The sequence below is a fragment of the Dermochelys coriacea genome, chromosome 5 (assembly GCF_009764565.3).
Source record: "Dermochelys coriacea isolate rDerCor1 chromosome 5, rDerCor1.pri.v4, whole genome shotgun sequence".
Taxonomy (NCBI): domain Eukaryota; kingdom Metazoa; phylum Chordata; order Testudines; family Dermochelyidae; genus Dermochelys; species Dermochelys coriacea.
The window spans coordinates 90,238,346-90,264,728 of record NC_050072.1 but is presented as its reverse complement, the minus strand read 5'-3'; the positions used below and the strand labels follow the sequence as shown (position 1 = coordinate 90,264,728).

General features: G+C 39.2%; 1 protein-coding gene across 5 annotated transcripts in view; it reads right to left on the bottom strand.

Annotated features, from left to right (window-relative positions):
• Positions 1-2,307: 2,307 nt before the first annotated feature.
• The window catches only part of PTCH1 (patched 1), an 86,648-nt gene continuing 62,572 nt past the window's right edge, over positions 2,308-26,383 (bottom strand). For 4 of the 5 annotated variants that reach the window (XM_038403122.2, XM_038403119.2, XM_038403120.2 and 1 more), the window contains 9 exons: positions 24,361-24,503; positions 21,654-21,837; positions 19,783-20,063; positions 18,059-18,196; positions 14,169-14,311; positions 11,111-11,210; positions 8,971-9,225; positions 7,221-7,752; positions 2,308-5,297 (listed from right to left, as the gene is read on the bottom strand). In XM_038403122.2, the coding sequence (XP_038259050.1) occupies positions 7,222-7,752; positions 8,971-9,225; positions 11,111-11,210; positions 14,169-14,311; positions 18,059-18,196; positions 19,783-20,063; positions 21,654-21,837; positions 24,361-24,503 (1,775 nt within the window). In that variant the 3' untranslated portion in view covers positions 2,308-5,297; position 7,221. Of the gene's footprint in view, positions 5,298-6,595; positions 6,976-7,220; positions 7,753-8,970; positions 9,226-11,110; positions 11,211-14,168; positions 14,312-18,058; positions 18,197-19,782; positions 20,064-21,653; positions 21,838-24,360; positions 24,504-26,383 lie in introns of all 5 variants that reach the window. The other variant, XR_005293134.2, reaches the window with a different exon arrangement.

The following is a 26,383-nucleotide window of genomic DNA, read 5'->3' as shown; positions in this document are numbered from 1 at the left end:
ACTGCAACAAATAGGATAGGAATAATTAAATGGATTAAGGAACTAGTAATTGTTCTCATTACTTGTGTCAGTTTTTAAAAGTAATTAAAATATGGCAAAGGTGATTTTCAGATATAAGCAGCTGGTGTCTCAGATTCTCATTAGGGAGGTAAGTTACCAAAAATGAAACACCTGTTTATATATCAATGCTGCTGCAGTTTAGCAGCATGCAACATTCCTGGAGCTGTTAAATATATGCGTTATGCCAACAAAAATTCAGCCACATATTTACTTAAGCCTTGAATAAATATGGCTGATTTCTGACAAAAATCTAAGTAAAGTTTTACCTGAGGTTAATAAGACGCAAAGTAAGAAAATGTGCCATTTATAAGAAATATAACCATGAAGAGTAATACAAGGTAAATGGCTATTTTTTTAATGCAAAATGGGATTTTAAAAGAAAAATTCTCCATTCTGACTGGCTGTCAGTATATTAATATTTTTCCAGTTCGATGGACTGAATGATTCTCATGAATTACTGGGACGGGAAAAGCCTTGTTAGCATTACCAACTGGTCAGGATTTTACTTACCATTGACCATATTATGGGTTGTAATTAGGGCTGGAAGAATAACTGATTTTTTTGGTTTCAGTGGTTGAACTGAAAATTTTTTAAAAAATTCACTTTGGATCAAATGCAAATGAACTTTTTTTTATTTTTCTTAATGAAATAATTTCTATTTTTGTTGAAGAAAAATATTTTGTTTAACCCACCATGATTTTTTCTGTTTTACATCTTTTTTAGAACAACTTTTTAAAATGTATTTTAAATTAAATTTGGGAAAATTCTGAAACAAAATGTATTCTTTTAAATGAAAAGTTAAAACATTGGCCAAAAATATTCACCAAATTTGACCTGAATTAACAAATAGTTTTGGTTAACCTAAATCTGCATTTTTCAGTGAACAAAACTATTTGAACACAAAATTTCTTCTAGCTCTGGTTAGAATACATATAAGGCCTAGCCAAGCAAACCTTTTCTGACTCCTTGCTCGTACAATTAGTCTTATGGACTGCAATGGAACTATTTATGTGAGTAATGACAGTACATGTGAGTAAGGGTTTGCCATCCAAGTCCTTAAATTATAACCAAATTAATAATTTACAATTCATCTTCCAGACAGTTTATAAATATCACCTTGGATAAAAAAAGGAAAATAGGTATTTGGAACTGAAAGACTGAATATGAATAAACCAAGACCCTGATCATGTCTTCCACTACTGTGAGTGGAGAATCAAACGGTGGATGTATTATAAGCAGCTTGTAAATATGGAGTGGAATTGGGGGATTGTTGGCCCTGTGGCACTTTGATTAGATAGCATCTTTGCATGCTACAAATCACACAGGGATTGCTGGTGTGAGTGAATGCTGACCTGGTCACCATCTATACTAGTTTTCTCCAATGCATAACAATACTCTTCCCTTCCTAAATGCGTAACAATACTCTTCCCTTCCTAAACAATAGATAGGGTGATTTGGGAAGCAGCATTCTGGAAGGCAGGCATTGGCAAAGCTCCTGTAAAACTATTAGTACTGGCACAGATGCCAGGAAGTTGAAGAGACCCTGACCTCTTGTGCAAGTCCAGTTTCACGAATCAAACTCCTTTGACTATTCTGCAGTGGACAAAATCTGTCCTCTCTCTTTTCCCTATACCTTGGCAAACAACCAAATATACAGAGGCCAAATATATAATTTCTAGTTTCCTATGCAAAAATAACCTGGGTTGAAGATTATTTGACTCCAATATTTTAAATGTTTATGCAAAATCATGTTCTGGTTGAAAAATATGCAATTAATAATCCACAGTGTCATAGGTGATAGACTAGTTTTGCCTAATATTACATATACAAAGGGAGGTAGGAGTAAACAGACAGGAAGCCAAACCAAAACCTGGCATCTGTAGTTTGATTGGAGTTTACAGCTTGGATCTACCTCCAGAAGGGGCCAAATCTGAACACAAGATTCCAAATATTTTGAACACTGGAGGATCCCAGTTTCAAACCCCAAGTTTGGGAGATTCGAGATCTTGGGTTTGGTTTGGCCAGTTACAGAGATCTGAAATTCAGAAGCAGGATTCAGTTTTTAAGGTTTGGCTCAGGCCCAACTCTGGTAATAAAAAGTAAGAACTGGTGCATTAATTCTGAAGCCTTTGACTGTAGAATCTAGTAAATTGGATCAATCATATGGCTTACACTTCCAAGAATGATTGCTACTTTTCTGTTACATAGCTTATGGATACTTTAAAAAACATTCTACAAACAACCAAATACGTAATCAATAAGTTATAATATTTTTTATTCATGTTAGAATTTCTATCAGTGTTTGAACATTAATATTTAGAGAGTTTGTACAATTGCCACTCCAGGTTTAAAATGAGAACCACACTAGGTCACAAATGGTAACTAAAACACAATTCAGAATTGTATGAATATTCACACTCTCTTTCTTTCTCAACACTGTTAAACATTTTCTTTTTCCGCAATGGGTTTTAAAATGAAAAGTGTGCACTGTAATCATGTCTCAGCAATGTTCCAAAACATAATGGTATCATCATTACATATAAACTCTTTAAAAATATACTTCTGTCAAAAGACTTGATGACTATTATGTACACTACAAAAATAAATTTTCATATAAATAAATTATATGGCATACTTTTATCTTTGTAACTGAAATGACACAAACCCACTCCTGCCAAAATAGGCAGGCAATGAGACCCAGTTTGAATATTTTTGTCCTTTTTACTCCTTACACTAAAACCTACGATGAGTCCTTAATGTAAATGTTATATACTCTTTCCTATTTAACATTAGTAAGCACTCTATACAAATAAAAATTCCATTAAAAGTAAAAACATAGCTGTAATAGTGTTTCCAATAGAAATAAAATCCCTGCATTTTGTTTGTTATAAACTGGCATGACAAATACTGTAAGAAAACATTCTTATGATACAAAAATATAAATATCACCCACGATTAAAAAAAGTTAAAAAACAAACCATAAAACAAAGTTGCCAGCCACTGAGTTCTCCCTTTGCCAATGTGACTATAGGAGAAAAGGTCTACATTGTGCAGAAAGCAGACAGCTCACCCACACACAAACACACAGAATAAGGAATTGGGGGGAGAAGAGATGAGACATTAAAACTCTTCCTTGCTCCCTCCCTCCCACCATCTGTAAAGAAAAAAAGTAGGGGTGGGGGAGTGACTGACTGATACTAGAGCAATATCAGTGGGAAGCCATAGTGACCTCTGACACAGTAACACGTACACTTGGCAGTTGAAGGTGGCTTCCAATTAGTATCATACAGTTTTGTTGCAGAGTTTTTATGATCTGAGGTCACTACACTGCTAGTGCTAAATTGGGGCCTGTTGTCTTTTTGTCATTAAGAGTTTTCATGTTAGACAGTGAGCTGGACCAGTAGGCAGTTATGGGATTAACCCTTAGTGTGCATCTAAACAGTAGTTTATGTACCAATGGGACAATGCCAGGCTCATCAGCTGTTCTTTTAGTGTTCACATTGGATACCTGTAAACAAGTGCCTCATGTCAAAGTGTTTTCAAGGGAGAAAAAAAGGCATGACAATTTGTGCATGATAGTCATAGTCCTCCACTTTGCTGGGAAGGCCTGCAGGAAAAGAGCCTTTCAGCTACTGGAGAAGTATAAATTCCAATCAAACAATGCCTGGCCTGGAGTGGCCAATTGTATTTAGAAACACAGATCTTGTGTTTTTTCTAAACTGAATATTTGTTTTATATATATATAAATAAATAAAAATTCAATTTTAACTTTAAAAAAGAAAAGAAGCTAAATTAGATTCATGAAGGGCTCCCAGTTCAGCTATTAGCTATTTTAATTACAAGTACTATTGCAGTAAGAGTCACCTTAGCGGGGTGGGTGGAAAATCACCCCAGGCCTTAGGTGTCAATCATTATGGTCCTGGATCAAGCAGATCAGTAAAATAAGAAGTGAAAATAGATGAAGAAAATAATAATAAAAAAAGTTCTAATTTTTGTCACTTTATATTAACTTGCTTTCTGCCATATAAATAAAGTGATGAGGGATGCCAGATTGCTTTGAACTGTGCCATTACTGTAATAAACAACCATATTATTCCAGTACCACTCTATTTTACAATATCGATATCAAAATATGGCATCAGTACATACAAAGGCATATGCTAACTGGATTTTAGCAACTTTCAATATCCAACATCCTTTGCAGTTAAGGGAAATGATTATGTTTTGCACTTACATGGCACCTTTCACAAAGGATATCAAAGCACTTTCCAAACAGTAATTAAGCCTCACAACACCCCTAGGAGGTAGGTAAGTATTATTATACCCATTTTACAGATGCAGAAACTGAGGCATGGGGAGGTTAAGTGACTTACCCAAAGTCACACACAGCAAGTCAGTGGAAGATTTAGTAATAGAATCCATATGCCCTGACCTCCTGTCCTCTCTAATATTTTAATCATCCATTTGACAATAGCAGTCTGGAGATTCTGTTAAGTGCCGAGGCATTTTTCACTAGCACTTAACAATAGGGAAATCCTGACTCTGACTGCATCAGTCAGTTAATGAGCCCACTAAGGGTTACCATACAGTAAAAAACCTACATTACCGTACACTGGGAACATACATACAGACACATGCACACAGCAAAATAAAACCTGCACATAGCTAAACCTAATTAAACCACCAAGATTAACGTGCTTTTCTTCATATCTGCTCATTTAAAAAAAAATTATCACGCATAGCGTGTTTGAAAGTTAACAGTAACATTTCATACTACCACAGGGTTGTGAAATGCAAATTTTAAAATATTTTAAACACATACCTTTACAAAAAATCCTATTACATAAGCAATATTTGCATAGAATTATACAAGTAAATTATACAATATTTAAGCAGCAGCAACATATGCTGAAATTTAAGACTAGATTAATCTTAGTTGTGGCACAGAGATCAATGTACAATAAGTACAGAACACAAACAATATTGTCCCACTCTATTAACAAGAGTTAACTCCAGATTATACTACTTTACATTGTTCCTTTGTATATTACATATGTGTACACCTTTTAAATATTTATAGAAATATTTAACAACATAATACAATAGGTTACAGTAACAGTGAACTGTTATCTTGATGCAGCATGTCCTTTTCCATAACTTCAAGCAGTACTCTTCAAGCAGTTCTGGAAAGAGGAGGTTTCCCCATCTTTGGCCTCTTCTTTGCTTCCGTTGTTACCCTTTACAAAAGGGAGAAAACACAACTGTTCACTTAAAGCTTAAGAAAAATAAATAAACCAAACCAAACCAACCCAAAATGCATGCAATGATTCTTGTGGTTAAGGTACAGGACCAAGAGTTAGGAAATCAGGAATCTATTCCCATCTCTGTCACAGATGTCATGTTCTAAATGTTCACTAGTTTTGAGTGCCTCCATTTCTGCGTACCTGACTCCAATTAAAGTCAATGGAAGCTGCAGGAGAATGAGGTCTTAGGCATCTCAAATTGGACACCAACTGAGGTATCCAAATTAGTGTCCACTTTTGGAAAATTTGAACCTGGCCTTCTCTTTGCCTCAGAATCCACTTCCTTGGGATTCCACTACTTGCCATCGTCCCAGGCGAGCTGTGAGGATATATTCGTACAGAACTATAAAAATACTTTGGAAATCTTTGGATAGAAGCTTTAGAAGTGTGAAGTATTTTAATTAGAACTGGTCAAATATTCCCTTTGGAAATTTTTGATGGAAAATGTCTTTTAATCCAAAATGAAAATTTTCATTTTGCTCAACGTTTTTTGTGTGGTGATGAAACACTTTGAAACTTTTCAAAAAATTTCATTTTGTTTCTGTGGGCAAAAACACACATACTTTTTCAGACGGGAAAAAAGTAACAGTGAGAAAGTGACCTCCTCCGAAACTATTTTGGGGGGGGAGGGTGTGTTATAGAAATTATAACACAAAATTATAGAAAATTTTGAATGAATTGAAACATATTCATTTCTTTCAAAAATGTTTTCTGAAACACACACCTCTAATTTTTACATCTTTTTTTTATCACCTCAAAGCCACTGGGGGATGGAGGAGGGGGAAGAGTTTACCTTCATTTTCATTTTATGGGTCAGGAATTATCTCTGACAAACCTAAGGAGCATTCACAGAGCAATTCAATGATGGTTACCGCAGCTCCACTCCACCCATACAGGGCGACTTGTTCAGTTCCTGTTCAGGAACCCACTGGACATGCCCACATACACAGAACTCTACTTCATGAGAGCTTGGACCAAGCCCACTTAAAGCAGCACTGTGCAGGATTGTGGGTACAAATACTTCCTTCAGTCTGCCTTGCACTGTGCAGCAGAACCACAGAAGTTCTGATGCGCCAGAGGATTTGACTAAGTAGTTTATATTCTTTTTACTACATTATATTCAAGGGTCACTTTCTTTTGAATGTAAGTAACTGGTGGTTTTACTCCTTCCCAACAAATGTTGTTATGTGTGAGATTTTAGGAGGCAGCCTGTTTGAATGATCTGAGCATACCTGGGTACCAGGAAATCCAGGTTCTGACTCCTGTTCCATGGCCTTGGACAAGTCAAACAACGGGTATTCTATGCTGCAACTGAGAGGTGAATTGCAGTGCGTGTTGGCATAAGCAAGCTAGTTTTGAGCTAACCAGCTCATAAGAAATAGCAGTGTAGCTGCAGTGGCACAGGCTAGCCCCCATGAGTACCTAACCAGCATCCTGGGCGGGACTGTACTTAGATGGCTAGCTCATGGTGCTGCCTCTGACACTGTGGCTACAGTGCTATTTTTAGTAAGCTAATTTGATCAAAGCTGCTCAGGTATGCTTGCATGTACTGCAATTACACTTCCTGATTGCACCATGGATATATCCAATTTTTCTGCTTCAGTTTCCCCACCTGAAAAATTGGGAGAGTATTATTTACTTTAATACTTGTACAGAACTCTGAAGAGGTCAAGGGCTAAGTATTATTGTTTCACCCAAGCTAATTTTTAATGCAAAATGCACCGATATTTATGGGTGGGAAATCCCAGTCATTGTTGCCCAGAGGATAAAGCAGCTGGGAGGAAAGATACCTTAGAAATTCTTGTCTTTTTCCTTTCCCCTGCCCCACACCATTGTCTGGGAAGGACAGAAATGTACCTTAATCTGAGCTGTTGCCATTTGTCCTTTCTTCACATTCAACATCTTGCAGTTCTATTACTTCTACTTTAGAGTTTCTCCTCTCACAACGTACATTAAAAGGCACATGGGGGTCCTCAAATGTTCCATGGTCAGTTTCATGGTATCCTTCATAAGATGGAAAGCCTCCTCCATGAGAGCTATGGCTGTGCACAGCAGGGTGTACAGCAACAGTAACTGAAGCGGAGGCAGTCACAGTAGTGATAGGCTGGCAGTATGCTGGCACTGAAGTACCCATGGCAGTGAATGCTGGGCTTCTAATGTTATGAGAGCGAGCCCTATGGCCCGAGCGGTCCCTATTGCTAGGTCCAGAATGCCCTTCAGTAGAAATTTCAAAAGCGTCCCTGCGCGGCCTGTAAGGGGGCGGTCGTACTCCTTCCCTCAGTTCTCGTCTAGGTTGTCTGTTATGATGCCATGTCTGCTGGGACCCGGCTTCTGGCTTAGACTGTAATTTTGGACTTGGCTGATGACACCTTGTCTCTGGCTGAACCACCTGGAAATGAAATGAGATACGCGGTTAAATCTATGCCCTAAAGCATAAACAAAACAAACAAAAGTAAACAAAAGTTACACATGCTATGGAAATATTTTCCCTGGTAATTCACAACTCTGAAGTGTACGGTCCTGGACTAACTCTAGAAGTGAAGCATTCTGGAGTCTTATTTGTGCCTTTTTCAAAGACAGTTCTCTCCCAAAATTGTTACAAGCCGCTGGGAAGTATAACTTTGCAGATAAACACAGAACTGTCATTGAAAGCATTATGTATACCTCCCACATACTGCTCAGTCTTTTGAAAGGGGATAGATAGCCAGCACTACAACTTAAGTGGTTCAATAACCAAAATTGCTGGGCTTTGGCAAAGACTCTCTTCCAGCTGGGGTACATACACAGGATGTTAGTGGGATAGTTGTATAGATTGCAGAAATCTGGTTTCTGCATCTCTGTAAAAAGCGTGAAGCACAGCGGCCACATCAGTCAATAAACCGTGACCAACTTCAAATGTGGCTCTGCTTGTACCTATTTTTAGGCCTCTGCTGAACAAAAACAGATCCACATTGCAGCTCAGCATGCAGCATCCTGGGGGGTAGGAGACGGAGCTTTTTAGTTTATCTTTGAAAGGAAAGTTATGCTGGCCCAGTGGCTTAGGGCTTGGGCACTGTGCTGACACACAGCAGACCCAAGGTTTGGAGAAACCGTGAGACACTCTTTCCCTGGTCTTTCCCTGGTCTGGAACCCTTATCCTCTAAAATGCATTACTGGAAGAGAAATATAGTATGAAGATAGCCCATGTGGCTCTGGGTGTCTCTGGTTTACATGGCTCTTGGTGGAGACACATTAATTCCAGAGTCCCTTCCCTTCTCTTTCACAGAGGTCATCTGGAGCAGTTGTCAAAAGGACCTACAAGTCTTGCATTTCCAGCTCAAACCAGTATACTGCAAAGCCATTTACTGATGAAAATGCGCTGTGCTTTGATACCACCATTTTATCTAAATTTCCTTCCTAAATGAAGGGGTGAAAAAGCCTGAGCACCCATTATCTGGAAGTGCTCTTAAGTTTGGGCCAGTTGCAGCCAGAAGTACAATGGGAAAAAAAAAAGAAGTCAGAAATATAAACATTGCTATACAAACTGAAAGAAACAAATTCTTCCAAAAAGCCAAAACGAAGTAACTTCCTCCCTTTTGTCTCCCAAACCAACATGTGGGCTACTTACAGTAGATCTGGCAAAGACAGGATTCTCAGTTGCTTCCACTATTACTTGGTGGACTGGTGCACCAGAGCTCTGAGTGGCCTCGTACTGATGGAGTTCCTCACTGATTCCTGACACTGTGGTCTGAGAACTGTACTCGGAATCAGATGAATCTGATCCATTATTTGTGTGTCCAGGTGGCAGTGCAAACCTCACAATGCTAGGGGCAGGCTCAGGAGATGGAGTAGGCAATCTGTTCCGTCCGTTAGCTGGAGAAACCTAATAATGACAATTGAAACCCCTTATAATTACTAACATTCCACAAAAATGTTCCTCATCAAACTACATCTACTCTTGTCACCAAAACCATTTTATTATTTATTTGCTACATTCTCTGTTATGATGCACAGTACTATACCAAAAAGAAAGAGTCACGATCGCTGTCTGTGGATGTGAACATAATTATATATATTCCTGTCAATGTCTGGATGTGTAAGTGTGTATATTACATATATTTCTTGGTATGTCATTAAAAGGGTAATTCCATGGCTGTGTATAGTGTGTATCTATTAGAAAATATGGTTCTGTGTCTGTACATAGACAGATGTATACACACATAATAGCAAGTACTGTGTGTGTGTGCAGAGCCGGTGCAAGGATGTTTTGCGCCCTAGGCAAAATTTCCACCTTGCGCCTGCCTCCCCCCCCCGCGGGAGCCCTACAGCAGCTCCCTGCGCCCTCCTCCGCCCTGAGGTGCCCCCCCTGCAGCTGCTCCCAGCCGCCGCCTCCGTCACCCTCCCCTTGGCCGGGGGAGCCGTGCGACAGCTCCCCGCCGCCCCCTCCCTCCACCTCAGCAGGGGAGCCGTGGGACAACTCCCCACCGCCCCCTCAGCCTGGGGGGGCCGTGCGGCAGCTCCCCGCCCTAGGTCACTCCTGCTCCGCCTCCTCCCTGAGCATGCTGCCGCTACTCCACTTCTCCCGCCTCCCAGGCTTGTGGCGCCAATCAGCTGTTTGGCGCTGCAAGCCTGGGAGGGAGAGAAGCAGAGCAGGGCGGTGTTCAGGGGAGGAGGCGGAGCAGAGGTGAGCTGGGGTGGGGAGCGGTTCCCCTGTGCGCTGCCCCTCCATTTCTTGCTGCAGGTGGCCCTCCTGCGCCCCCCTGCCCCATTTCACCTCCACTCCATCGCCTCCCCGGAGCACGCTTTTGTGCCCCCGACCACTTGGCACCCTAGGCGACCGCCTAGTTCACCTACTGGTTACACCGGCCCTGTGTGTGTGTGTGTGTGTGTGTGTGTGTGAGAGTTTATATATATATATATATATATTACACATATATATATATACATACACACACACACACTCCCCCATATCTGTATCTCCACACACACTATACAGACAGCCATAAAGTTACTCTCTTTTAATAACACTAGAGAAAACTCAATGATCATGCCTTAGAGGGGTAACTGTGATATACCCAATGAGCTATCAAGTGGAAGTTTGAAGGCTATGAATGCTCTCTTGCTGGATTTGCACTGGACAGTTTAAGGCCCTGATCCTGCAAAGGAATCGACCGCATGGACCAGGATCTCACTTAAGCCAACAGGATACCACAAGAGTGTACTTGTGGATAAGGGAGGATCCTTTTGCAGACTTGTGGCCTAAGGCAGTGGTTCTCCAGAGTTCTCCAGCTGTGGTCTGTGGACCACCATTGGTGTGTGGAGCCCTTCCTGGTGGTCTGCTGAGTTAAATATTTTGAGAATGAAGCAATGGAGGGCCAGAGTGTTAGGAAGAAACATAGGTCTACAAAAGGAGCTCTTTCACAAAATGGCCTGTAGAATGAAGAAGTTGAGGAAATCCCTGCTCCTAGGGCATAGTTAATACATGAAATTCTGCTTAAAAATAAAGCTAATTAAATCATGCATTTGTATCTAAATCAAAGAGACAACTTCCAACCCACTGATTATTATACAAGACACCTTCTGATTACTAATCAAGAATATCAAATTAAGAAAAGAAACCATATTTAATATATTTTTTTAAATAAAACAAATAAAAAGAGCAAGAAACTTAAATAAAAATCAAAATTACAAAGAGAATAATAGGTTTCTAGGAAAGAAAGAAAAGAAGGACACATTCATTTCTTCTGCTCATAAATGTAACTACTGACCTCAGGATATGGTCCAAAGAATGAAAGAAGAACTGGAAGCAGCACCAATCCATTTAGAACTCCCAGAATAGTTAAAATTGCCAAAACAGCAAAGAAATACCTGAAATATTGTTTAAAACAGGGAGAAAAGGGCCATGAATACCATTAGACATACAGAAGATTGCATACTATTCCCAAAAATAATGTAACTTTTAAAAAGAAAAATATGCTAATACAAGTCTCAGAAACGTTAAAAATATTGTACAAAATCATGACTTTTAATTAATAACTGTATTTATTTGTTACCTTTTGGATTAGAGAAGCTACATTCCACAACCCAAAGTGTTAGTTGATAAAGGAAAGAAAAAAAATGAGTTTGTTAATTTACCAAAATCTTGTGGCATGTAATGTTATTTATAAATGTGTTACACAAACACAAAAATATGGAATGTGAACTGAATGGCTGAATGGATTGAAAGCACAAATACAATGAAAAGGGGCCCCCATTAGCGAAAACCCAGCAGAAGCAAACAAATGAAGTGAAGGGTGTAGAATTTAAACAATTTAGCCAAGAAGGAAAAGAAGCCCACTTCACCCAGCAGCTAATCCACTGTGAAATGCTTCTGCATCTAACAGTGGAATCTCTAATTAAATCTCTAGTGTATCAGGTAAGGCTTTCCCTCGCTGTTCATTAATCACAACTTTCCGCCTAGAATTCTGTGAGTTCCAGTTTTACCAAATAGCTCAAATTGCAACCTTTTTAGAACACAGGAACCAGCTTTCTGCCAAGAAAATGCTGCCCATTCTGTAGTAAGCTTCAGCATTGTACTGAGTAAGAGCACTCCACAATGGCAGAGCTGCATTGCAGGCTAATCTTTTGTTGAACAATTTAGCATCTCTGAATACTCTTGTTTTGCGTCAGCCAATTCAAACATAAAGGCTGAAGTACTATGGAGGACGAGGAAAGTGCACAAGTGGTTGTCCTTTCCCACCATTGAGGGCTAAGGTCTGGGATCCTTCATGAATACCAAGGTAAACCTGTCAGTAAAAGGGAAGCCTTACTAGTTGGTATTCGGCACAGCTGGAGTTCAGACTAAACTCAAGGCTGCATTGCAACTAATGATTTCAAGGGCTCAGTCTTGGACAAATTTTTGGATGGTCAGGGTGCAAGACGAAAAGTAGGGGGCAAGTTTCCTAATAATAGTGCCGCTGCTGCTTACATTGTTTAGCAGGCGACAAACTTTATTGCCTATGTTTCCACATCTGATCAAATATATTAGATTCCTGTAAAACTACAAATATCCTGCTATTGTAAACATTTTGGAATTTTTGATCTGCATTACCAAAACCAAGGAACCAATCTCCTTCACTAATATAAACTACCAGAACTTCATGCTGGGACATGTATCAACAACAGGCATTAAAACACATTTGCATCTCATCCATCTAACACTAGAATAAACAGGCTGATTACAAGTCTGGCCACTAAGCATATACAATGTCTGTTAATTTACTTAATCTTCCTAAACACATTGATGGGCTAAACTATCCCTTTCCGGAAGTTTGAAGTCTTCTTCACTCACTGTAACAGTGCTTCAGATTTGCTCGTTTATTTTACATCTGTCTTAGAGAAAAACAGGGGAACTGAAGCCAGATTGTGCTAGAGAAACAGAAACTGATGGGCAAAGACAAATTTAAACAACAAAAGTTTAAAATGTGAAAGGCTTGTTTTATTTGTTAAACAAATATCAAATCCAAATTTGGAATCAAACAAGACTACATGCTGCCATTTACTATGTCATGAAAATGTGCACACTATCTGCTTATGTGTGCAATATGTAGAGTATTACAACAAACATGCTACTGTAAATTTCATTCAATCTGCAGGAAAAACCCAATCCTGCAAAGTGCTCAGCATGTTATAGGAGCAGGCCCTAACTGAATAGTTCTGCCTCATTCCCTCACCAGCAACAAAAACTGAGACACACAGAAGACTTGGTGGAAGTTGCATTTAAGGGTACACAGTGTGTAGTTATGAAGACCATGAAGCTATGATCCATGCAATTCTTGTAAGGCAAGGAAATAACCTTCCTTTCCCTGCCATCTCCAAATCTCTCTCTCTTACATACACGCACACGTGCACATAGCTAAAACTTAATAGTTAGTCTCTCAGTCATAGCCTTGACATTTTTTTTTGTTAGATGACCTGATTTAGTTTACATCTATTTAGCTAGCTCACTTCAGTCTGAACTGTCCAGTCATCTATCAGACCATGAATGTTTGGTCCAGCACTACCCCAGTCCTGCTTTTTTTTGGGGGGGGAGGGGGGCAATAGTCTGCCACAAAGAACCAGTGTTACTCCTAAGATTAGCCATTTTGTAGAGCCCCACAGGTTGTTTGGAGTAGAATAGGATCCATTTCATTGCACTTCTCAAATTCCGTTCAACAGAAAAACTTGCTCTCCTCTCATACTTGACAAATTCACATTCTTAATTAAATCCACAAGGAACAGCCTGCCTTTAGCTGTAAACAGGTCCTCAGGCTTTGCTTTACAAATTTTAATACAAACTTCTGTGTTCACGCTTATGGTTTCCTACATCCCAAACAGGGCTTCAGTTTTTTTGTCAGTTAAAACCTGCTGCAAACTTCATACAGGGATAACAGGGGACGGGGAGGGGAAGAGAGTGTCGGTTTCAGGATGTTTATAGTTCCTCCTATCCCTTCCACACAAAATGCTGTACATATGAAAAGTCTGGGTTAAAGGTCAAATCCAGCTAACCAGTGGACAATATTAGATATTTGGAGATAACTTATTTCAGAACTGAGCAAACGAGGCAATAGAGGACCCCTTTTGTTTCATTTTAGGCCTGGAGTCTAATTTTCCTGGAACTTAATCCAATGTCAGCAAAGGAAGTATTATTGCAACTAGCATGTTACAAGAAGTTAATAAAGCAGAAGTAAAGCAGGACCATCATGTAGGCATGCACAGTAGTAAAACAGCAGATACACTGAAATGACCAAACATCAAACATCAACACATTAAAAAAAATAAAATAAAAAAAGTCAAGAGATGTTTTACCTGACAATAAAATCAAACTCGGACCCTGCAAGCATTAACACTCCAAGCAGAGTAGATACAGCTCCATCCAACACTGGTGCAAACATGTGCTCCAATGCAAGGACAGCCCTGTGGTTCTTGTCTCCTATGGCGGTTAAAAATGCCTATAAAAAATAAACTCCATGTGATCATTTCTTTGTACACAGTCTTTCAAAACTCTCATCCTCTCGCAAAGCATGCAGGTTTCCTCCCCTTGCCCCAGCTAATACTCCAATTTACAGTTTATTAAAATATCTTTGTGGCTGCCTAGAGTTCAAGACAAGGTCTGATTCTGCAGTCATTGTATACAGCTGCTACTGAAGTCATGGAAGTGGAGTGAGGATTGATTGCAGGGTCAGGGCTACAGCAATAATTTTCTGAAACAACCCCCGCCCCACCTCATAAGGATTTTCATTTGTTGCTCTGTTTGCCTGTTCCCACCCACAAAGGATTCATTTAATTTGGAAAGAACTTCTCCTGTAAAAATTATAAGACTACTCTTGCAGTTCTTACCTGGGCAAAACTCCCATTGATATCATGAGAATTCTGTGGTAGCAGGGACCACATGACTTGAATTATTATTTGTTGCGGACTTGGACATGATCCTGCAACCTTTACTCACATGCATAGTCACACTGAGTTCAGCATCCTATTAATAGGCTGTATCTTTCTGACACTTTTAAAGCAGAATTCTCCACTGATGTCAGTGGATTTCTCCATGTGGGCACAGGACCCCATGCTAGCAGATCTTTATGCACAATCAGCCCGTAACTGAATGAGATAAGCATGATTTGACCCAAAGTATTCAGTGGGTCTTCTCATATAAACAAGCACTACAGGACTATGCTCTTCTTATTCTTTATAGCTACGTTCCATCCTATGCAAATATATTTACAATTTTTACTACTTCAAAACCAAACAACTATACATCTGTTTCAGGGGTTTATCCTGCCACTCATCACTATAGTGATCTGAGCACTGATGTAATTTATAGAGAATCTATCCTCCTCCGCATGACTCCAGAGTAAGCAACTCACAGCATATAACATACTTCAGTACTCAAGATTTATAAGAATAACAGTGAACCATGGAAAACTAAGGTATCCAGGATTAGTACATTTTATATATACATGCTCAGCTATGGATAACAAATGGATTTCCATATATAGCACAGGATATGAGCTGATGTGTACTGGATAACTCACATGAGTCAGGGCTGTGGGATCAGACCCATAACATAGTAACAAAATATATGCTCTGCACATGGATAGGTGTGTATTTAAAGGATTCATAATACAATGAGTGCAGTGTTGATGCAGAATTTATTTGGAGGAATTTTAAAAAAAATGAGGTCACAGCTCACAATTGGCAGAGAAAAATTGAGCCACAAGTGGATTGTGAATTTGTCTTAAACAAGTACAATTAAATCCTGTATCAACACTATAAGCATTGCATATTTTGTTTATACAACACTGATGGGGTTATTTATATTCGGTTAGTTCTATGAATGCATTGGCCAGCAGTGCTGCTATAGTTTAACATCTATTAGGTGCTTTCATTGTAAAACACATTTTTGAAGGGTTTTATTTCCAATGTCAGTGTGGGGAAAAAAGTGGCTTTAAGTTTGCTGTGGCCTGAAACTTTACCCACATGTGATTTTATTTAGGTAAAAATGTGACATAAATTAGTTTGTTTTTTCTCTCCACTTAGAACTGAGAGCCAAGCGTTTTATAATTTTGTGTTCCAATTCTTATTTATTTATTTATTTAAAATTTGTGATTTGTTTCCCTATAACATGCACCAGGTCTCTGAAACACCCACCATCCCACCACAAGCCTTAGCAGGCTGCTTTATCTCAACAAGCCTAAATATGCTTCCAGCTGCCTGTCCCTTTCTCCTCATATTAACCCTCATCCACAAGGCCCTCTTAAATCTACTCCCTCCACCCCTCGCCACTTAAAACTGAGGGCATCTCACAGTTCATTGCCATTGTGCACCTCAGCCTGCTGCACTCCTACCATGCTTCTGAGTTTCTAATCCTCAAAATTTCCCTCTAATCCTTGCTGCCTTCTCAGTCCCCCAGCAATCCCCTCAGCAGTTCGCATCTCCTCAACCCGAGGTTCTCTTCTGTAGTCGTGGATCACAACTAATCCCCACCTCCATTCTCTCCAGTCCACTTCTCTTCCCCCTCTCATTCTTTGAGCCTACTGGATTCTGATGGTACTTTTGAAAAAAACAAAAATATTAATGTATAGTTATAACCCTTCCTACAATAATTAAATTGGCCTGTCCAGGCTGATCCCTTTCTATTCTCTATAGTATTGTTTCACTCCATATGGATAGTGATTCTTAAATAATCTTCTCCTGAAAAATGTATGGGACTGACCCCATGCTGAGTGTATGAAGAGCCCTCTCTGTATGTAACATTGGGAGTTGTGAAAACCAACCACTATTGAGAACATGTTGGATGAGGGTGGGGGAGATCATCAGACACTGGGAATTAATTTAAATCACGTGTAATTTTGGATTAAGTAGCATATAAACTTTTGAAATCCCGTATTTTCCAAATTCTAAGAAAAAAAATCTCATATGCTATTTTCAGCATTTCAATTTGCAAACAAGTTGTTTAATCAAAAGTTAGGGGTGTGTGTTCAGAAAATAAGGCTTACGATGGAAGTCTACATGCAACTCTAACAATAGAAATATCAACATTTCCATAACAAACTAAAATTTTCAAACTTGAACACCAAAAATTAGGCACTTTATTCCATATTTAGATAACTAAATAAATGGCCTGAATTTCAATGTTGCCAGCTCTCACTGACTTAAACAGGAAATGCAGTTGCTTAGCACTTCAGAACATCAGGCCACTAGTTTATGTGCCTAAATTTAGGAACCCAATTTGAAAATGTTTCCAACTGTGTTTATACATTTTCTCTCTCTCTCTCTCTCTCTGTTTCTTCTGCATTACTCTTCAGTCAATTAGTAGGAGTTCTGCTTACCTATGGACTGCAGGACTGGGACCATTACTAACAACTAATATGTTCTGAAAGAAAGACACCTAATGGGAGGTTTTCAAAGGCAAGCACCCAACTACCATTGAATATTTATCTAACTGCCATTTGAGCCTACGAAAATCTCCTCCAAAGTATTCAACAGGGAGTGCATAGTTATGTACTGTTATAAGGTCCTCTGCAGCACTTAGAGACAAAAGAAAGGACCAAGATAGTGGTAGTATCGGAATGCTTGTCTACATTACCGGCTAGGTTGATGGGCAGCGATCGAACCAATGGGGGTTGATTTATTGCGTCCACCAGAGTAAGAGGTGCAGGCGGAGTCAATGGGTGAGTGTCAGCTGTCAACTCAGCGCAGTGAAGACACCGCAGTGAGTAGATCTTCGTATGTCGACTTCAGATACGTTGTTCACATAGCTGAAGTTGCATATCTTAGATCGATCCCCGCCCCTAGTGTAGACCAGACCTTAGAGTGTGAAGGTCTTAATAGACCTTAACAGTTCTGCTGAGTACACATATTGATAGGGATCATAGAAATACCTACCACATATTAACTGGAGACTCGTAAAGCCATATTTAAAAGCACTTAAAAGTGCATTGTTGAATCCAATCTTATTTCATGCATCACTGACTTAACAGATGGTAACTATTCTTTCAAATCAATTATGGTCTATCAAGCAACAATCTAACTGGCACACTAACCCTTGTGCGGTGTTTGAGCTTGGTTGTCTTTTGAGAATCAGATCACTCATTTGGATACCTAACTATGGATTTAGGAGCCTAACTTCAGGCTCCCGTTTTAAAAAATCTTGGAGAGATTTTCAAAATACTTTAAAAATGCTGTCTAATTTTACATACCAAAGCAACATGAACAGTGAATTCCACTCCTATGCCAACAGAAGCAATCAGGATGACCACAGGCACTGCACTCAGCTTTATTCCAATTAGACCCATCATGCCAAACAGCTCCACGGTCATCAGAGCCAGCACCACCACCTAAATGATTTCAAACAGCTGTTAGTAACTTCTTATGCTCTATATAAATGAAGGAAAGGACTTTTAAAACAATGTGGGGATAGCAAATGCAACCCTCACAGCACTCTTTCTCTCACCTTCCAAAGGCAAGCTATTTTTCCTTATTTCATTGAATTCAATTGCAATTACATGAAAAGAGTCAGTTTAAATTATTCCTCCAGGATCCAGTGGGCACAGCAACCATTAATTTTCTATTGGTTACCTCTTGTCAATACTATCTAAAACATAATTTATTATTCCTCCCTATTCCCATCTATCAGAATATAACTTTTCTGCTTTTTAACCCATTTCTCCAACAATATTCTCAAAAATTAAAGGAAGGCAAAAGTAGAAAAGCATCTTTTAAACAGCTGGTTTGGGTTCTTTCTGCAGAATTCATGGAGTAAGTGAATATGACTCAAGGGCAGGTTTAAAGCTCGGAAGAAAGTGAAGGCCATAATCAGCTGATGAGTGTCAGGTTACAGAGTGTCTCTTAGCTTTGAAGAAACTTGGGGGGATTGGCCTGGACAAAGCAAAGAGTTAAATCTAAGGAAAAGCTTTTATTTTCTTTCATCTATCTTGTAAAAAAAATGGAGAGAGGTGGGGGGAAATCTGTGCAGTAGACTTAGAAGTTTCTGGAGCCAAAAATACACATTTTTAAAAGAGATGGCGGACTCTTTAAAATAAACCCCCTTTTCCAAGAAAAAATGTAAGTGCTACAATAAATGATTTTATAAGCTAATGAATCCCGAATGATAACATAAATTGTTAGATTGAGTGCTATGAAAAATATTCTAGACTAAACATTTACCTTTTAACATACCTGTTGCACAAATGTACAGTACAAAAACTAGTGACTGCTCTGTGCTTTTCTACTTCTGGCATTTTATAAGCTATACAATAGTTTATGGAATTTAAACACAGGAACATCATCTTTCAATTTAACATGAATGTTTATTGCAAGGAATTCATGAAGGAGTATTTTGTATCATTTATAATTTTACTGTTCTTTCTCCTTAAAGACATACTTACACTCCTTTCTCAGTGTGTATTGCACAACTGTTCACCTAGCCATACATCCTTCTTATCCTTCTAAGATTCACATCCAGAAGTTAGTACAGCAATTTACTGTTTATAGGCAAGATGTAGAAATAAGAAACTGCCATGAAAAATAATTTTGTTTCATTTAAAAAAACAAACAAACTTGGGAGTGTGGGGAATGTAGAATTTTTTAATAGCTACTTAAAAATTCCAATTTTCCTCTGTGCTTCATTTCTCATGAGTATCTGAGCAGGGGAAAACGTTCATGAGTATCTGAACAGGGGCAAACGTTTAGTTATGTTTATAAGAAAGCTTTAAAGCTACTAGAGTGTGGTCAAAAGATTAAGGTTATTAAGGGTTATACTTTTACCATGAACCCTACCCCCTCAAATTGAATAAATATATCATGAATGATGCAATATACATACTCCACCAGAGGCCCAGACATAAACAAAACCTTTCTGACTGCAGCAAGAGCTAGGCTGAAAGGAATTTGCTTTTAACAAAGACCCTTATAATAAACTTACAATGATCCCAGCTGTCCAGGGGTTCAGGAGAAAGAGGGCACACACCAGAAATGTGCAAGCCAGAACCACACTAATAGACAAGAGAAGCCAGTGACGAAGCCCAATGTACTGTTCCCAAAAAAGAAATGGGTATCCATTTGGGTAGCTGGGGACGCCAAGACTGGTGTAGTTGTTACAGATAGCTCTCACTTTTTCAATAGCTTCCACAAAGTCAGCAGTTTCACGCAATCCATTGAGGTAGAAAGGAAACTGAGCATATTCAATGGGCTCAGCTGCTGGAACTAGGAGAAAGACGATAATGTTTAAATATGGATTGTAGAGGAAGAAAAAACAATATGCAGAGAAATAAATATGATTAAAGCACTTTGTTTTCTATGGAAAAGTATTACATTTGAGTCACAAATTAATTACTTTGTTGAAACTCCAGAACTTCTGTGGCAACTTTAAAACAGGTGACTATATTTCACACCTTGCAGTGTAATTCAATGATTGCACTGTACATCATACTCAAGACCAGCTTGATGATATTATTTAATGTAAATGGGTATCTAATATTATATATATGAATTACTGTGGCATGTATCATTTTATTGTCTGTCCACAGTACACTGTATGTAATGTAAAATAAATAAAAGAGCAACCTTCTCAAACACTTCTCCCTATATTTTGAATATTTTGTTTGAAAAAAAAAAGTTTCAAATAAAACTGTGTTACTCCAGTTTTATGCTGGTGTAACTCCTGTGAAGTCAACATATATTTATCTAAAATCAGTGGAATTAAACTGTTTCTAAACTATATTTATGCAGTGGTGAATCAGGCCTTTCTATATTGTAATACTTCAGCTGTTTATTTTAAAAGCCACTATCCATTCAAAAAAAAAAAAAAGTAAAAAACCCCTAACAGTAGTGGATTATTGAGGAAATACATAACATTTTATCCTTTAATGATCTGACAAACTTAAATTTTCCATGCTTCTTTTTGAATGTAATGCTAAGTCTACTGTAATACCAAAAGAAAAAAAAGCCTTCCACACAACAAGCATTTAGTTACTGCTGCTGTGTGTTCCAGACCCTGCAGGGTCATTCAGTTGACTTGCTAAACATGATTTGCCCTATTATAATCTCAACTATAAATTTTCATTAAGACAAGACTTGGCTGACTGCCACAAAGCTCTAGGGTTCGGATACAGTGAAGCACAACTTGCTTGTTATCCAATCACATTTCCAAGAGAATCAATCCTCTCCTTCCCCTTCTACCCCTCAGTAACCAACTAGCAATCCACCCAATAAATCTAGTGTAAAAGCTAAGAAAATCAACTCGGGATTACCATTCATAAAGTAAAAAGGTGAATAGGGGCAGGTGGAAAGGAAGGATGACACTCTCTTACACTGACTTCTCCCCTACCCATGCAGCTCTAGCACAATACAGGTATGGGTGACTTATATGAATGACCTAACTTGCAAAAAATTTCTTTCACGCTAGGATGACAAATTTAGGATAAACATGATATCGTTTTCAATGATGAAACTCTAGAATGGCAAAGGCAGAATGTTATGCACTTTGAAGGTTTCCCTTGCATACAAAATTAACAAGCAGTGTTAAAAAGGAATGTCTAACGCAAGTTTTAAAGCTTATATATAAACTATTATACAACTAATTATTCAACATGATAAAGTCCTGCAGTGGTACCACATTATACTATATTACACAACTGCATCTATCTTCCGAGATTTTAAAGTAACACAGTATATTGTTCTATTTATGCTTCTGAGACCTGTACAGTGTCAAGTAACTAGAGAGTTACTGGGCCTTTAAGGAAGGGGTGAGGCACTTATATAAACTATAAGACATTAAGATTAAACGTTACTTACTTCTCAGCCTTGTTTCTGGCATATAGTCTGCTTTGTCATGGACCCATTCTGGACGGTGAGGCCGGATGTTGGCTTGAGAGGCAGCGTAGGCCACGGGGTCATTGCTAACCCAGGCTGTCAGGTAGATGTAGAAAGCATTTGGGTTAATGATTCCATCTGCATCCACCAGACGCTGTTTAGTCAACTGCAAAATGGAAAGATTAGAAGTCTTTCAGAAAGGAGTTTTGCTTTCAGAGCTCTTGCTGCAAAGCTTTAAACAAAAAAACTGGAATATGCAACACACATACAGACTCATTTTTTGTGTGTGTGACTTCACATTAAGTGACTAAACAGACTATTGTTTGAGAGTGAGCAAATATCTAAATATCTGTATTGAATTTTAGAAAAGTGTTTTGTTTTGTTTTGTGAAAAGCATATAATATTTATTATAAACATTAAATCAGCAGATGGTTCCAGAATAGACTGAACCAATTAAATCTGAATTCTAAGAGACTGTCTACAGCCAAGGGGGAAAAATGACCAAGTTGGAGAAACTTATTTAAAAGGAGGGGGAAAAAAAAAATCTGGCAAGAGTCCCTATAAACGTCTGTGTGCAGTTAACCTCTGTTGTTAACACTGAAGGAAATGCCACCCAGTAAATGGAGGAGAGCTATAAAAATAAAACAACATCTGTATAAATTTTGCTAACACTTGCCTCCTATGACCTATGTATTCAGAAAATGCCAAGCGCCAAGAAAGTAGACGAGTGCACTGTGCGGCTTGGGTCATTGTGGGCAAATGTTTTTGTGGGGTAAACAGCAGTGGTGTATTTCCAGGGTTTTGTAGCCAAATACTACCCAGCCAGAGGATGTCTTGGATGAAAAACATTATGATTTTTGTTTTGTTTTGTTTAGTTTATTTTAAATTCTGGACTGACTCCAGTTTCAGGTCTTTTTAATGAAATGAAAAACAACAGTGACAGCAGTTTAAAAAAAAAAAAAGCTGGATTCCAAAGATCTGGATTCAATTAATCCACAGGATATGCAACAACTATATGTCTTCAAGCTGTCTTTGGAATTGCACAGTACAGCTCCCAGCCCCTGTGGGCGCACCACACTTTTCTCCCTCCCAGGCACAGGAAATTATATCAGAAGCTATGGTCCAATCGCATTTGTTCCATGATGTACCTGGTACCTACTACCAAACAAAACTACTTGGACATCTCACTTAAGTTTCCTCTTCAGCTCCCTTCTTTTGCTTAATTCCTAACTCAAACGCCTGTTCGACTTGACAGCATGCTGCTGTAAAGCACTGTGTTTTATACACCATAGTAACTTTGAACAATGTACTCCGTAAATCTGTCACCTTTAACGCCAACAAAAAAAGGAAGACAATAAACAGAGCTGCCGGGAAGATCATTAGAGTGACTATTTTCTGCCTGAAAGTACAGAAAGTCAGCTATAGTTCTGAGAGAAGAGAACCTAGGCTACTACTGCATTTTTTTCTGAACCACCTTTTAAAAGTATAATTTTAATATAAACAGTCAAAAACACCAGGCTTTGTCTTCCAAATGGGATCATAATAAAAATCTTCAAATATAACTGTATGCTATTATGTACTATATAAAAAGGATAGCTCTGAGTTCAGGTTGCTTAACGAGGTGTAATTCCCAGCTCACTTAGACATACTCATGCTATCTCTGCTCAAGCTAGTGCACTAAAAATAGCAGTGTATCCAAGGTAGTACAGACAGCAGCTTGGGCTAGCCACCCAAGTATGTACCCAGGGAGTCAGAGTGGTACATACTTGGGCGACTAGCCCAGGCCCCTGCCCATGCTATCTTCTATTTTTAGCATGCTGGCTTGAGTACAGCTAGCGTGGCTATGTCTATGTGAGCGGGTAATCCCACTTCCCAGCTCAAATGTCGATGTACCCTTAACTCATGATAGTGCAGGAGTAGTATAGTTGGGGTTGCCAATTTTGGTTGGATGTATTCTTGGAGATTTTATCACATGACATAATCTTTAATTAAAGATTACTCTTTAATTCCTGGAGACTCCAGGACAATCCTGGAGGGCTGGCAGCCCTCACTATAGTATATGATGGCTCCAACACCCTTCCTAAAAAATCTCTCTTAAAAATGTGCCTTTCCATTCAAATTGTTGGGAGCAAATTGAGTAGTTGGGAATCTACATTTTAAGATTTCTATTCCACAGTGAAAAAAATAAAATAGACAGAGGACGACCTTATATTACTGATTCTTCACATACTTGAGTGGAGTTGCACCTGATTTACACCAAAGTCAATGGCGTTCAAACTGATGTAAAATTGGAGAAGAATCAGGACATGTAAAACTCAAGCCTGCCTTCGTATACAAGGATGCAGCTCCTATTGTGTTCAATGGGAACTGAGCTCATGCATTTAAGAGCAGAACTGGACTCAAAAATATTAAGTATGCACCACCTAGTATTTCATAAAGATAGGCATTTGTGATGGTTGCTTCTGAATATTACAGAATGCAGGCTCAATCCTGCAGCATTACTCCCATGAATAATCCCACTGAAGCAAGTGATGCTACTCATGTGTGTGTGAGAACTGCAGGATCGGCTTCGTAAACTCAACAGATACTGAAAAAAATAACTAAGTAATCCCCATTTCTTCTATACCTCCCACTAGTTTGTGCATTTCCAGATAAACAGGTATGGTCACAGTGACGTACGGGACAGTACCTGACTGATGTCGATAGGTTTATCGCGGTTGCCTGTTTGCACCAGAAGTTTGTAGGCCAGAACAGCATCATCAGATCCATTTTTGTAATTGTTGTATGTGATTTTCCCAGTTTCCCAGTCGCTGTCAAATGCATCTTGAAGACCTACGGTGAGTTGGGAAAGGGGTGGAAAGATTAAACGTGCAGAGTAAGAAACCACTCTTTAAACAAATTACAGTTGGGAGAAACAAAAGTAATTACTCTTTTTACATATATACCTATTTTGGGCCAGCCTGTAGCCTCCCTAATGAAGCTGCAGGATGATGTAAACCCACCCCAGCCTCATGCTCACTGCGTGGCTGTGTTAGGACTCTCCCCACATTGTGGCTGGAGTGCAGATGCACAGAGTGCAAGCTAGGTAGAGTCTGCTACGATCCCTCCCCCTCTGTGAAGGGGGTGGCAAGAAGGAGGAGCCTTGGTTTTTGGAGCTGGCCAGCAAAGCTGAGCTCGTGAGAGTGGGTAAGTAACCTGCACACAGAAAAGAGCTGTAGTAACCCACTGCCCCCAGGAGTGAGTGGGGAGCTGGGAAGGCATTATGACTTCCAGTCACAATTCCTTCACCTGGTGACATAGCTAAACATTGTTCCATTCACAGGGCTAGGAGTTAGGTCCTAGCACTCAGTTTGTAAACCAAAAGAAGAGGATTCACAGAGGTCTTTATTAATAAACTACAGTTGTGCAATGCTAATTTTTTTTAAAATGTGTATCTCCACGCTATGCAATCCCCTGCCCCCACACGTTACTGAAATTTCACCCTATGCTGCATGGGGCCAAAACAGAAACTCCATTGACTACCATGGAGTTAAATCAGGGAGGAATTTAATCCATTATCTAAAAAGAAACATTCCCCATACTGCTCCTGCCCCCGCTCCCTCGCCCTCCACCTTCATGAGAGGCTGGCCAAGCACATTAGCTCTTTCATTAACTGTCTTGTGCTACTGCAGAGCGTTAAAGCAATAGGTTCTATGATAAAACCAGAAATTCCACTGCAAGGGGGAAAATAAAACCACACTCAAACTTTCAACTTCAAACAACAACTCAGCTGCTTCTTGAGCACAGCATGAGTGAACATGGTTTTGTCAATTTGTTCCATCTGTTCAACTTGTGTAGCTAATACAAGTCGTGGGATCTGCTGCCAGCATGTGTAAAGATCACAGCCAACACCTATTCACTCTCAACTGTTATTTTCCTCTTTGCCACCCTTTCAGGGTGGGGTGGGGGAATAGCTCACAGCACAAATTTGGATCAGATTTAGAACAGGAAGCCACAGTCCAGTGCAAGGAGGCTCTTTGAGAACAGATGACAAACCGCATGTCCTGGGAAGGGAAGGAAAAGCAGAGGGTGGAAAAAAAAAGCACCGACCCACCTCACAGCTGCCCTGAGAGGCTGTAATCAAAACCATCATTACAGAACTGATAGGTTAGCTACAGCTGTAAAGAGATAAGAGTGTTGGAAGAGAAAACATGACCTAAATGACACACAGCCTTAGGGCCTGAGTGCTCATTCACCTTTACAGATGCTTACCCCTCCCCTGGAAAGTTGCCTCCCATGCAGACCTGCATAATCATACTCCCCCCTTCCCTCACTAAAGCCAACAGGTTCAGAACAAAGTAATAAAGCAAACCTTCTAAACCCAGCTCAGACCGTACTCCAGCCCCTTGCCCAGAACATTTAACACCAAATACTCTAACATCATCTAAGTGACTCCAAAACACGCAATATGAAAGCTCTGCTTGTTGGGCACTCGGAGTGGGCAAGACATAACTTAGGAAGTGGAAAAATACAAATCTCTCCTTCCTGAACACAGGATTTTCCATTAAAACCTTCTGTGAAATGGTTATAAGCACCAGTTGTGTTATCAGAATAGTAATGTAAAAGAGCACATTGGGAGTTAAAGGAGAACTATTCAAGAAGAACATGGGAGAGGAGGAGAGACCACGGAAGAAAAGACTGACTCGTAAGTTACGATAAACATGACTTTCCTT